Below are 13,926 nucleotides of genomic sequence, written 5' to 3' on the forward strand. Positions count from 1 at the left end.
TCCAGGTGTCTGTTTGTCCAGGTGTCCATCCCGGTGTTTGTCCAGGTGTCCATTTGTCCAGGTGTCCATGCTGATGTCCGTCCAGGTGTCTGTTTGTCCAGGTGTCCATTTGTCCAGGTGTCCATCCCGGTGTTTGTCCAGGTGTCCATCCCGGTGTCCATCCCGGTGTCCATCCGGGTGTCCGTTTGTCCAGGTGTCCGTTTGTCCAGGTGTCTATCCCGGTGTCCGTCCAGGTGTCCATCCCGTGTCTGTCCAGGTGTCCATTTGTCCAGGTGTCCATCCCAGTGTCCATCCAGGTGTCCATTTGTCCAGGTGTCCATCCCGGTGTTTGTCCAGGTGTCCATCCCGGTGTCCATCCGGGTGTCCGTTTGTCCAGGTGTCCGTTTGTCCAGGTGTCCATCCCGTGTCTGTCCAGGTGTCCATTTGTCCAGGTGTCCATCCCAGTGTCCATCCAGGTGTCTGTTTGTCCAGGTGTCCATGCCGGTGCCCATCTCAGTGTCCATCCCGGTGTCCGTCCAGGTGTCCGTTTGTCCAGGTGTCCATCCCGGTGTCCATCCAGGTGTCCATGTGTCCGGATGTCCATCCCAGTGTCCGTCCAGGTGTCCGTTTGTCCAGGTGTCCATCCCAGTGTCCATCCAGGTGTCCGTTTGTCCAGTTGTCCATCCCAGTGTCCATCCTGGTGTCCATCCAGGTGTCCGTTTGTCCAGGTGTCCATCCCGGTGTCCATCCAGGTGTCCATGTGTCCGGATGTCCATCCCAGTGTCCGTCCAGGTGTCCGTTTGTCCAGGTGTCCATCCCAGTGTCTGTCCAGGTGTCCATGCCGGTGTCCATCCCAGTGTCCGTCCAGGTGTCTGTTTGTCCAGGTGTCCACGCCGGTGTCCATCCCGGTGTTTGTCCAGCTGTCCATCCCAGTGTTTGTCCAGGTGCCTGTTTGTCCGGCTGTCTGTTTGTCCAGGTGTCCATTTGTCCAGCTGTCCATCCCGGTGTTTGTCCAGCTGTCCATCCCGGTGTTTGTCCAGGTGTCCATTTGTCCAGCTGTCCATCCCAGTGTCCGTCCAGGTGTCCGTTTGTCCAGGTGTCTGTTTGTCCAGGTGTCTGTTTGTCCAGGTGTCCATCCCAGTGTTTGTCCAGGTGTCCATTTGTCCAGCTGTCCATCCCGGTGTTTGTCCAGGTGTCCGTTTGTCCAGCTGTCCATCCCGGTGTTTGTCCAGGTGTCTGTTTGTCCAGCTGTCCATCCCGGTGTTTGTCCAGGTGTCCATTTGTCCAGCTGTCCATCCCGGTGTTTGCCCAGCTGTTCCCCAGCATTGTTCCAGGGTCCGGCGTCTCCCGAGGGATCCGGGGTCGTTCAGGGGATTTAAGGGAATTCGGGGCGCGGGCCCGGGGCCGGGAGGAGCCGACAGCTGGGTAAGGAGATTTTGGGGGATTTTGGGGAATTTTGGGATTTTTTGGGAATTTTTGGGGGGATTATTTTGGGATTTTTGAGATTTTTTGGGGGGATTTTTCGGAATTTTTTTGGGGAAATTTCTGGAGATTTTTGGGGATTATGGAGGATTTTTTTTATTATTATTTGGAGATTTTGGGGGGATTTGGGGGGGAATTTTTGGGGGATTTTTGGGGGGATTTGGGAGGATTTTTTTTTTTTATTTTTGGGGATTTTTGGGTTCATCCTCATGTGCTCCATGTTCGTCAGGATATCCCAACATCTCTTCAAACTTCCCGGGAGGAAAGGATTTTTTTGCCCAGTTTTATTTTTAGTATATAAAAGTTACTATATATAATATACAAAATATTACATATGTAAGTTCCAATGTACTTTTATATATAAAATATAAATGTATTTTAACACAAATAATAATGCATAAAGATATGAGCGAAATTTATTATATGGTATCTTGTTTATGTATAAATACATATAAAATATAAATATATTTTAACACAAATAATAATGCATAAAGATACGAACGAAATTTATTATATGGTATCTTGTTTATGTATAATTAGATATGAAATATATAAATACATCATCTGGTATGATATGTAAATGAATAGATAAAACATATTTACAGCACATAAATATATCCTATATTTTAATGCACAAATACTTCTTTATTATTTCCATATAGTTTTATACGCTATACCTTTATATTTCTTACTCCTATTTCTATATATTATAAAAAGAAAGCGGTTTAATTTTCAGATATTTAAACATGCTAAAAAAACTCAAAGAAATTTATTTTTTTTAGTGAAAAATAGTGGAAAAAAGCGATTTTTCAGGAGCCCGGCTAGCTCAGTCGGTAGAGCATGAGACTCTTAATCTCAGGGTCGTGGGTTCGAGCCCCACGTTGGGCGGTTGCTTTTTGTTTCAGCCCTTTCACTAAAATCTGATCTTTTTTTTCCTTTTATTTGCCCAATTCCAGCCGGTTTGGGTTCAGCACTTCGGCGATAAAATTCCTTTTATCCTCATCAGGTTATTTAATTCCTGCCCTGGAACCACAACCCCTAAAGCCTCCAGAATTCCCCGTATTTCATTTTTAAAGCTTTATCCACGAGGTTGGTTTTTTCTCCCCAGCCCATCCCAGGGCTGAGCGCTGAGGGGATTCATCCCAGCGATGAATTCCTGACCCCTTCTCATTCCAGGGAGCGCCGGGCCGGGCTGGGAACCGCAGAAAATTCAGGATGAAGCTGCTCCTGCTGGGGCTGAGCCTCGTGCTGTGCGTCGGAGCGGGTGAGCGGGGAATAAGCCGGGCTTAGCAGCGCCGGCCTGGTGCCAGGATTTTCCCGGCTCTTCCCAAAATTCACCCCGTTTTCCCCCGCTGCAGCCGAGGCCCTGCGATGCCACGTCTGCAAGTACAAGGTCCCCTTGCTCGGCTGCTTGCAAGGCGCCAACGTGACGAGCTGCGAGCGCCGGGAGAAGTGTGCGCTCATCAAAGCCAGCCTGGGTGCGTCAGCCCGGCCTTCCTCGGCCTTCCTCATCCTCCCCATCCCTCCAGGGGCTTCTCCCCGCCCCTGGAAAACCAAACTGCTCCCGCGGATGAGCGAGGGTGGGCAGAGGAAGCTGCGGGGAAAGGGTGGATGGGAGGGGTTGAGCTCATCCTCTCCGTGGATGCGGACCCAAAATTTTCAAAAATTCCTTTTTAAGCCGAGGGAGAGTCTCCCTCTGGGCGGATCTCCTGATTTTCTGCTAATTAAACCAAGCTGTGCCTTGATTTGGGGGGTGTATTTCAGCGCTTGGTTTCTCCTCAGAGCCCAAATTCCGATTTTTACGGCGTTCTCCTCTCCCCTGCAGGGAAGGTGACCCTTTACTACCAGCAGGGCTGCACCTCCGCCCTCAACTGCGGCCGGGAGCGGGCGTCGGACGCCGAGTCGCGCCTGACCTCCCGCTATTCCTGCTGCGAGACCGACCTGTGCAACGAGGAGTGGGGCGAGGAGCCCGCGGACTGACCCGGGGCAGGACCGGGGTCCTGGAGCGAATCCCGGACCCGCAATCGGGGACCGCGGCCCCCCCGAGGCTCCCGCTGCGCGCCTTGATTTAGTACCAGCTCTAAAATAAACCCTCAGGCTCGGCGCTGGCGGCTGGACCTCGCTCGTGTCCTTGTTTCCCTGCCTCAGCATTCCTGGTGGTCCGGGAGCAGCTGCTGGTGGCCCCGAACACGATCCTGACACCCAAACCCCAAGGGCGAGACAAGGAGCTTCCTCCTGGAAGGGTTTTTTCCCCTCCAGTGCGGGGCTGGGAAGTTCCTGTCTAGGAAATTTGGGAGAGGAGAGGGAGGGAGCTGCTGGAAGCCAGGGGAAATGGAGGATCCAGTCGATTCATTGATCTAGATATTCATAGGCAATAGATATTTCTCTGACAGGACCTTTTCCATTTATTTTCCCCTCTTCCTGTCGCTTTGGGTGTCCCAAGCTGTCCTCACCTGACCTGTGGCAGGCGGGAGATGCCCCGCAAAAGACGTTCCTGCCCCTTTCCCCCAAATACCAGATCAATAATTGTTTGACTGGGGATGAAAATCTTCGCTCCTTCCCCACCGAGCCTCGGGAAGGTTCCTGGAGAGGGTTAAAGAGACCCCAGGGACACGGTCCGGGCTTGGGGACAGGTGGAGGGAGGCGCTGGAAACGCGATCCTGGCGCTGGGCAGGGAAAAGAACTTTGGCACGGAGGAGAGGAGCAGAGCCCGAGCGCCCGGGAAGGAGGAGGAGGAGGAGGAGGGAAAGACCTCGGTGGGTGCCCAGGATAGAAGCAATGGGGGAGGGGAAAGAATGGTAAGTGAGACGGGAGGGCGGTGGTGGTGACAAGAGGGGACAAATGTGGCACCCGGGGGCCGGCGAGGAGCCCGAGCTCGAGCGGTGCCGCGATGTCCGAGGCTGCCGCGGCCGCCGCCGGTTTGTTCCGCCGGACCCCGTCCCGCTGGGACCCCGCGGCCACCCGGCTGGCCGCCCAGCTGGCCCCGTCTAGACCCGTCCCGACGCAAAACCCCGGGCGGATCGGGCGCTTTGGGAGGCCGCCCGTTTCGGACGCCTCCTCTCCGAGGTACGCGGGGGCAGCGGGGAGGGCTCGGGATGCGCTGGTCCCTCTGTCCCTTGCAGGGTCCCCTGCTCTCCTCGCTTTTCCCCCAGGCTGTCCTGGGCTCTGTCGGGGCCTCGCTGTTTTCCTGGGCTGCATCCCTGTTCTGGGAACCTCCGGTTCTCGGGCACCACTTCATCCCTCCACTGCAGAAACGGGAGGGGAAACGCGTGGAATGGGAAAAACTCACACTTCTGTTAATTTACAGATAAAATAAACAGCAGGTAGGAGAGAAGGATATTATATATTATATATTTAGATATATAAAAATATATAAAATATTTAAATACATATAAATATATATGTATGTAAAGGTACAACTATTTGAGAAGGGGCACACGAACAGAGGTGCCAATGCTCTGCAGGACAATTTAAAGACTGGTTTTGCTCATTAATTGCTCCAGCAGAACCTCGGGATTTGTGGTCCCCTCCTCACAGCTCCAGATGTGTCCGAGATGCCGACTCAGAGGTGTTGGATCAGCAGGGGCTGGCTTTCAAATCAGAATTTATGGATCCCTCGATCCGATTTCAGGTCCTCATTAGGAGGAGACAAATCGCTCTCTGGAGGATCCCAATTTCCCAGCCCATGGTAACCTGAGCCCCGCCAGTCACCGGTGACCGCCACTCCCTCCTGTCCCAGTTTGCCATGGCAAGAACTTGGTGAAGTTTCAGGTGGAAACCACCCCCAGCCCCGGAGAAATCACATTTATTTTAATTATCATTCCCATTTAATGCACGACTACCGAACCTGCACAAAATATTTCTGGGAGACCAAGGCTATTTTATTCTGAGATATCAGGACCCCAATCCCGAGCTTGATCTCTTTGGATTCGGGAAACCCTCCCGCAGATCTTGATAAGGGCTTTGCGTCCTCATGTGTTCCCTTTCTCCTGTTGCTTTTTATGGCCCTCGATGAGCCCTGGGGCTCAACCAGGTCATCTGAGTCCCCAACTGAAGTTTCAGGGGAGAAACAGGACTTTGCCGAGGGCTCAGCTGGCTCCCTGGATCTGAGCCTGGAGCAGCTGCTCCGCACAAGCCCCCAGCACCAGCTCAGCTGTAAATCATCTCCATCCAGAGCCGGTGACACCCCCAAACCGGAGCGCATGCCGAAACATTTTCCTCTTCCCACCTCCCTGTTTAAAGGAGAAAAAAAAAAAAAAAAAAAAAAAAGCCAGGAAGGCCGGGGTTTGTCGGGAGCAGAGAGCAGAGCTCCGGCTTTCCTCGCTCCCCGTCCCTGGGCTGGGGAAACCGGACCCTGCGGAGTGACCGGGGCAGCGTTCCTGGCAGAGCACCGCCCCCGGGGCCGGGTGCCAGCCCTGCCGCTCCAGCCCTGCCTCTCCAGCCCCGAAACCATTCCTCCCCGCAGGAGAGAGGCCATGGCAGCCGTGTTCCTGCCGGGCAACCTGCAGGACGAGGCCACCTGCTCCGTGTGCCTGGAGTTCTTCAAGGACCCCGTGTCCATCGAGTGCGGGCACAACTTCTGCCGGGCGTGCATCGTCAAGAGCTGGAAGGACCTGGAGATGGATTTCCCGTGCCCGCAGTGCCGGGAGGTTTTCCAGCAGAGAAGTTTCCGCCCCAACCGGCAGCTGGCGAACATGTCCGAGATCATCAGCCAGTTCACGCTGCGCGGGGCCAAGGGCGCCGAGGAGGACGGGCTGTGCCCCAAGCACCGCGAGGCGCTCAAGCTCTACTGCAAGGACGACCGCAGGACCATCTGCGTGGTGTGCGACCGGTCCCGCGAGCACCGGCCCCACGCCGTGGTGCCCGTGGACGAGGCTTCCGAGGAGTACAAGGTCTGTCTGTCCGTCCGTCCGTGCGTGCGGCTCGCCGGGTTTGTCCCCGCGGTGTCGCCCGGCTCGGACGCCCCCTCGAAGAGCTGGCGGTGCTTCCCAGCCTCTGGAAAAGCGGGGAGGACGCGTCCCCCGGGGATGTGCGGCCCCTGCGCTGATCTCCCGTGGTTTCTGGGGCGGGTTCACCCGGTCGGGAGGGGAGCGGGAGACGGGGCCGAGCACCCGCGGCTCTCCGGGGGCTGGGAGAGCTTCCAGAGATGAGCGAGGTTTAGTAAAGCCGGGCTGAGCTTTGCCTGAGCCAGGAGCCGAGGGGAGCAGGGCACGTCCCGATCCCGGCATCCTTTTCTGGGGAGGGGTTCTGGTGGTCCCTGGGGTGGAGCTGAGCCGGAGGGATTTCCCTACGATCGCATTCCGTGTTTTCCTCCCTCCCCATCCCACCTGCCAAAAGAGCAAACCCTGCAGGCAGAGGGACGCGGCGAAGGGGAAAAGGAGCACGGGCAGCATCCTCTTCTCTTGTTCCCAGGAGAAAATCCAGGGGCGCTTGGATTTCCTGAGGAAGGAGCGGCAGGAGCTGCTGGAGTTCAAAGTGAACGACGATAAGAAAACCCAGGAGCTGCTGGTGGGTCCTGGATGGGGTGGAGGGGAAGTCTGGAGAGTCCGAAAAAGGGAAGGGGTGGTTTTCTCCTTCCTCCCGGCCCCAGCACCATCAGCCAGAGCCTCAGCAGAGCTCGGGGATGGAGCTGGAGCACCTGAGAGCAGGGCTGGCTCCCTTCCTTTCCCTCAGCACATCATCCCTGTGGCAGCAGAAGGGGAAAAAAAAACCCAGACCACTGAAAATAATTCCTGACCCAGACCTTCCCCCTCCAAGAGAAGCGGTTGAGGGACGAGGATTTGTCCAGAAATGTCCCCTGCCATTCTCCACCCCTCCCCAGAGGAAGGCCCCAGTGTCACCAAACTCACCACGGGGCCCCTCTCCCGAAATCCTCGCGTTTCATTCCCAGAAAACCATCGAGAGCGAGCGGCAGAAGCTGCTCTCGGACTTCGAGCGGCTGCGGCAGTTCCTGCACGACCAGGAGCACATCCTGCTGGGGCAGCTGGACAAGATGGAGAAGAACATCTCCAAGAGGCAGAACGAGAACATCACCGACCTCTCCAAGGAGATCACGCTCCTCAACAAGCTCATCACCGAGCTGGAGGAGAAAATCCAGCAGCCCATGCTCGAGTTCCTCAAGGTGAGATGTCAGGGCGTAGCCACAAATTTATTCCTCCTTTTTCAATGGGTTTAAATATCCTGCAGAGGTGTTTTGGGGGTAAAAGTCCTTTTCTGTTCTGTCTTTGATGGTTCAAGGAGGTGTCTGAGTGCCCCAAACTGAGGAGCACCCTGGAACAGAGTGTCCTCTTCAACTTTAATGATTTTTTCCCCTTCCTGGACCTGTCTGGACTCCTCCAGCACCCCCAAACCCTTGGTTCCAAGGTGTTCAGAGCTGAGTTAGACCAAACTCTCCTTTCCAGGCTGGGAAAGCAGCCCTGGAGTGCCCGAAATCCTGAAATCCCAGAACTCTTCACCCCATCCCAAAAGGGAGCAGGGCCATGGGTGACCTTTGAATGGAAACCTGTTTTTACTGAGCTGAGCAGATCGTGCTGGTGGCTCCCCCAGACCTGCACAGGGTTAAATTCCCTCCCTGGCTGCGTTCTGGGTGCTGTCAATATTTGCAGATGGTTTCAGGGCTTGGCTGTGGGTGGAAACTCGCGCCACGTGGTCTCGGTGCCCACGAGAAACGCCCCAGAACAATAGTTGGCATTTTATTAAAAAGCAGGTTGGGGACTCTGGGCTGGCTCCAGGGTCCTTTTTCAGCCCCTGCGAGCTGACTCTGGCTTTGTGTGGGCTCTGGAATGTGTTTTAAGGGCACCAGAACGGGCAAATAATCGCTCAGTTTGGTGTGTGTTTGCACTGTTGCAATTTTATTGAGCGTATTTGAACCTGAAATTACCTCCACAATCCACCCTGCCCGGGGGAAAATCACTTCCTCGTCCATCTCACGTACGAGAGGCATCCCAGCTTTTCCTGGGGGTGATTGGACTGTGGGAAATCACGGAGAGGCCAAAGCTGCCCAGTTTAGGGCGGGTGGGTTTTGGGTTTGCAGGCACCTCCTCGTCAATAATCCAAACCTGCTGAATTTTTCATTTGCAATTTTTCAGGGCAAACCCTCCCAGCTCAGCTGCTCCAGAGATTTTTTTTGAGATCTGTGCCCAGAGATGAAAATGCAGCTTTGGAAAAAAAAAAGGGGAAAAAAGGGGGGAAAAGAAAGAAAAAAAAAAAAAGGAAAAATGCAGCTGGTCTTTGGTGCATGAAAAGAAAAGCCAGGAGTGATTTTTGAACTCCCTTCCCTCAGGAAATTTGGTGGAGGGAAGGAAAAAAATGCAGGAGATGAAAAGATTTACCCTAAAAAACATCTGAATTTTGTCAAAAAAATGGGAAGTGGAGCAGATTGTTGGTTGGAGGAAGGAGCAGGGGCAGAAAAGCGCAGACAGAACCTCTGAAATGTTTTATTCTAACCATGAATGATTCAGGCACACAGGAGAAATTTTAATTTTTATTATTCCCAGCGCCGGGATTTCACTCGGTCTCTCTTCTTCCTTTCCAGGACGTGACGGCCACCATAAGCAGGTGTGGAACTCTGCTCTCCCTGCTGCCCTCGGCTCCCTCCCCTCCCCAGCCCCGTCTGGGGGTCAATGTCCAGAGGGAGGCACCGGGATCGATGGAATTTGCTTCCCACTCTCTGCGAGCCCCGGACCCCTCCCAACTTCTTGGAAATCTGGATTTCAGTGTCTTTTCCCAGTTTCCTCAAGGGTCAAGTGAGGCCAGAAGCCCCAAATTCAAATATTTGCTCACACACAGTTCCCTCAGCGCTGCGGTTCAGGCACCACCAAGCTCCAAAAACAAAACTGGAGCTGCAGCAGGACCCCCAAAATTATCCCCCCATCACCCCATGGGACCCTCAAAATCCACCCCAAATCCTGATTTCTTCACCCCAAGGGGGGCAAAATCTCAGCGAGATCATCTGGGGGGACTGGGGTGGCAAACTGGGATGGGAATGGGGGAATATCAACAATTCCCTCGTGGTTTTCCCCTTTTCCCGTGGCAGGAGCGACGACGTGAAGTGCCACAAGCCCGTCCCCGTCTGCACTGACATGAAGATGCACGTCTGCAACTTCTCCCTCAAAACCGTCGTCCTGGAGAAGGTCCTGAAGAAATTCCGAGGTGGGCAGGAGAGGTTTAAAAATAATCCCTGGCCTTTCCTGGCAGCGGGAGGGAGGGGTGGGAGCGCCCGGTGCTGCTCCGGGGCTCCTGGGCACTGAAATTGGAGCAGAAATCAGCTGGAAGGGAACTCTTAAAGAAGTGTGAACCACAGTTTTGGTGCAATAAAACCTTTAATTTCAAGGAGTTTCGTGCTGAGAGTTCCAAGCCCTGGGTTTGCAGTAAAGCAGGAAACCACGAGATGGTGCTGAGAGACCGGGAAAGGCAAAATGCGCCAAAAAGAGCAGGTCTAAAAGAGAAAAAAACAATTTCTAAATGGAAATTACACCCTGGGGCAAGAATTGGCTCAAAGGAAATTCCTGAGGCTGAGATGTGGCAGGGCATGGTCAACGTGGTTTAAATAAATCCTGTGTTTCTTCATGCCCGGAGGGGGTTTTTAATGAAAATTAAATATATTTAACAGGGATTCTCCCCTGCTGTGCTGCTCCATCCTCAGCTCTCACAGCTCCCTCAGGGGCACTTGGGGCATCCGTTCTGTCTGTCTGGGGGTCACCACTCATGTCCCTGTCTCTCCTTTTCAGAACACCTGCAGGACGAGCTGGGACGAGGTGAAAAAGGTAAAAAGATTTTTCAGACCTAGCGCCCAGAGCAAAGACTCGAAATTGTGGTTGTACTTTGCAAAGCCGAAGAGAGGGGCACAAAAAGAAAAAAAAAAAAAAAGAAAAGATACGCTAGATTTTTTTTTTTTTTTTCTTTTTCCTTAATTTCTTCTCTCTCGATGATTTCCAGATCCAGCCTGCTCAGCTCCAGAGCCCAAAGCCGATTTTTGTAGCTGACGCCGGGGATCTGACAGCTCAGCCAGGTCCTCTCTGCCTGTTTGCACCTAACAAACCCATAGATCCGAGACCAAAACCTCATTCTGAGCCACAGCTGGCTCTCGGTCTGCCAAATTTGCTCTGCTGGGCTCCTGTTCCCACCAGGGAATTGCTCCAGTGTGAAGGAGGGGTTAAATCCCAGCAGAATCTGGTTAATTCCTCAAGCTATTTAAGAATTTAAATTAAATCCCAGCAGAATTCAATTCATTGTTGAAGTTAATTAAGAATTTAACTCCTTTTCACAGGAGAGGTCAGGAATTTGAGGGGCAAACCCAGCCCACAGCGATTTCCATGCTGGATGAGCCCCTGGGAGGGAGCTCTGCAGGAATTCTGGGATCAGCCCCAGAATGATTCAATTTAATCTCAGGTCTCCCTCTGACCTCAGCCTGAGATTAAAACCTGCCCCAGCTGCACCCCCTCGGTGTGAAGGTGCCCAGAGCAGAGTTTTCAGAAGAAAAATCTCTTTTTTTTTTTGCTTTTAAAGCTGTGGTCTCCAGCACGGGGGTCTCAAAGGAGGACAACCCACAGGTTGGGTTCTGCTCACAAACAGCATCCCTGGAAATTCCCAAAACTGGCAGAAAACCCCAGGGGACAGCTGGTGACCCCGAGTGGAGCCCCAAGCCCTCGCTGCATGCCCAGGGGGGTGGGTGCATGTGCAGAGGCGTCACTGCTGCCTTGGCTGGACCTCAATCCCAAATCCTGGCAGTTCCTGGAGCTGGAGATGCCCAGGGAAGGAAAACACTTGGTAGATAAAAAAATCCCCGAAATCGGCTCATTCCAACCCATTTCCCCGCAGTTCTGCTGCTGGGATTTGCAGTCTCTGGTGCAGGAGATTTTTTTGGCTGCTCTCTCACTTTTGGGGAATAATCTGGTGTTCAGGTTTAAAGGAAAAATGAGTCCAGCCTTCCCTGTCCTGGTTTGATTTTCCCCACCTTTAGAAGCACCGTGAGGATTTTAATCCCACTGTGTCTCTTTTGGGGGATTTTTATGCCAATTCCTGACCTAAATCTGTGAATTTTGGAGAGCACAAAGGCCTTCACCTGCTGTTTCAGCTCCCATTTTAGGCTCCCCCCAAAATGTCTCCTGGATTCGTGGTGACTTTGCTGACTACAACCACAATTTGAGGTCACTCACTGCTGCCTCTGAGCCTGAGTTTGGAAAGGGGAAAAATGATTTTGGGACCAGGCTGCAGCTGCATGTTTGGTTTGGGCTGCTCCAGGTGGAAAGATGCCCTTAGGTCGTGGCTTAGATCAAGGATTTGGGTGATTTTGGGTGGGTTTGGGGATCAAAACTCTGCGATTTTGTGTTGCCAGGGGGGTGTGGATGACCCAGAAACCGAGATAAAAAATCAATTTACATGGAAAAAACATTCTTGATCTAAAGCCCATCTTTGCTGTTGATATTGTCTGCATGTGCTTTTGTGGTGTCCCTTGCTCCTGGTGGCCTCGTGGTGTTGTCACCCCGTTTGTCACCAGAAGCAGCGCGAGCTCAAACCCCCCTCGAGGGACTGGGGGTGTCAGGGTGGGATTATCGGGGTTGGGCTGGGATTATTGAGGTCCAGCCCAGCCCACAAACTAAAACTAAATTTTCGTGGCTCAAACCCTCTCTGGGGTCTGACCGCTGTCCCCTCTGTCCCCAACAGAGGACCTGACCCTGGACCCCGACTCCGCCAACCACCTGCTGATCCTCTCGGCCGACCTCAAGAGCGTCCGCATGGGCTGCAGGAAGCAGGAGCTGCCCGACAACCCCAAGCGCTTCGACACCAACTCGCGCGTCCTGGCCACCACGGGCTTCAAGTCGGGGCGGCACTACTGGGAGGTGGAGGTGGGGCCGTCGGACGGCTGGGCCTTCGGCGTGGCCAGGGAGTCGGTGCGCAGGAAGGGGCTGACGCAGTTCTCCCCCGAGGAGGGCATCTGGGCCGTGCAGCAGAACGGGGGCCGCTACTGGGCCGTCACCTCTCCGCAGCGCACCCCGCTGTGCCTGGGCCACAAGCTCAGCCGTGTCCGCGTCTACCTGGACTACGAGGGCGAGGAGGTTTCCTTCTACGACGCCGAGAACATGCAGCACATCTTCACCTTCAACGTGGCCTTCCAGGAGAAGGTGTTCCCGCTCTTCTCCGTCTGCTCCACCGTCACCTACATCAAGCTGTGCCCCTGAGGTGCCTCGGGGAGCGCCGGGGGAGGGTCTGGCCGCGGCGTGAGCCCAAAAGACTCAAACTCTCAGCCTGGTTGGGTGGGGTGGGCAGCCAGGAGGTCGGGAGAGCATCGTGAGGAGGGTCCTCAGGGCAGGTGGAAGCAGAGAGACATCTGTGCCCAGAAATTGTGGTTTCCAGCTTAAAGGAAGGTTGTGGCCACCAACTCAAAGATCGTGGCCACCAACTCGGGGGCTGTGGCCACTGACTTGAACCCAGCCCTGGAAGGGGTGACAAGCTCAGACACTCAGTGAGAAGGACCCCCCCCAGATGTTGTTTGTGGCTTAAACCTGGACGGGGGTTTAAGAATCTGTGGGAAGCTTTGGAGTGGCTCCTCTACCTCTTTGGAAGTGCCATGGGCTGGAAATGGAATATTTGTGGGGTGGATGACCCAGGGAAAGGGGGAATTGAGCAGAAATCTTCAGGCTCCATCCAAAGCAAAACTCTGCCTGTCTACAGAGAAGAAATCCAGTCAGAAACTTCCTGGTTCCTTCTCCCACCTGTGGCAATGACTGACCCCCAAAAGCTGTTTTTGGGATGTCGTGAGAGTTGTCTGAGCTGTCCCAGGTGACCCCAGGTCTGACCTGTCCAGTGTGGAAGGGTCTGTGGGGTTTTGGCTGCTCTCCCTGCCTGGTTCTCCACCCATGGCTCCTCTGGAAGACTCTGGAAAAGGTTAAAAGGTGCTTTTTTGGTTATTTTTAAGTGATGTTTGTCCTGCTGGATCCGAGCAAAACCCGCGTTTGTCCCTGTGGTGCTCCCGTGCTGAGGCCTCTCCGTGGACACGACGTTCCCAAAATTTCCCTCATGGTTCTCACGCCCTGCGTGGATTTAGGTGCTGGATCTTGTGTTCCCTCAGGTTCTCAGCAAAATCACCCCTTTATGCTCATTTCTTGTTTTTTTCCCCCTGGAAACCCTCAGTCACTGCCAAGGAGCCGACGCTGAACTCGCCTTTGCTTTGTGCATTCTGGTTTTGCCAAAAAAAAAAAAAAAGAAGCGGCTTTAAAAAATAATCAGTGTCTTATTGCCTGAAGTGCTGGTGAAGGGGGAACTTGGGGTTGGTCGGCTACATACATATATTTAAAATATATTTGTATAAATATATATCATAAATATATTTATGCATTTATGTGTTGAGGTGAAAGCATATATAAAAAATTATATAATATAATGCAATGCAATATAAATATTAGAATATAATTAATATATTTAATTGGGGGGGGTGTTCCACATTTGTTAGGCCCAAACCAAATA

At 53.3% G+C, this 13,926-nt stretch overlaps 1 protein-coding gene and 1 non-coding gene across 2 annotated transcripts; both read left to right on the forward strand.

The window, feature by feature from the left end:
* The first annotated feature begins 2,276 nt into the window (after positions 1 to 2,276).
* TRNAK-CUU lies at positions 2,277 to 2,349 on the forward strand. Its single transcript has one exon. It is a non-coding gene; the product is annotated as a tRNA-Lys (tRNA).
* Positions 2,350 to 5,927: 3,578 nt separating this feature from the next.
* On the forward strand, positions 5,928 to 12,750 carry LOC117009808 (E3 ubiquitin-protein ligase TRIM7-like). The gene is made up of 7 exons (XM_033084171.2): positions 5,928 to 6,353; positions 6,874 to 6,969; positions 7,352 to 7,582; positions 8,996 to 9,018; positions 9,497 to 9,612; positions 10,191 to 10,226; positions 12,127 to 12,750. The coding sequence occupies exons 1-7, from the start codon at positions 5,937 to 5,939 to the stop codon at positions 12,639 to 12,641; spliced, it is 1,434 nt and encodes a 477-aa protein (XP_032940062.2). The 5' UTR covers positions 5,928 to 5,936; the 3' UTR covers positions 12,642 to 12,750.
* Positions 12,751 to 13,926: the final 1,176 nt, after the last annotated feature.

Source organism: Catharus ustulatus, chromosome 36 (assembly GCF_009819885.2).
Source record: "Catharus ustulatus isolate bCatUst1 chromosome 36, bCatUst1.pri.v2, whole genome shotgun sequence".
NCBI lineage: Eukaryota > Metazoa > Chordata > Aves > Passeriformes > Turdidae > Catharus > Catharus ustulatus.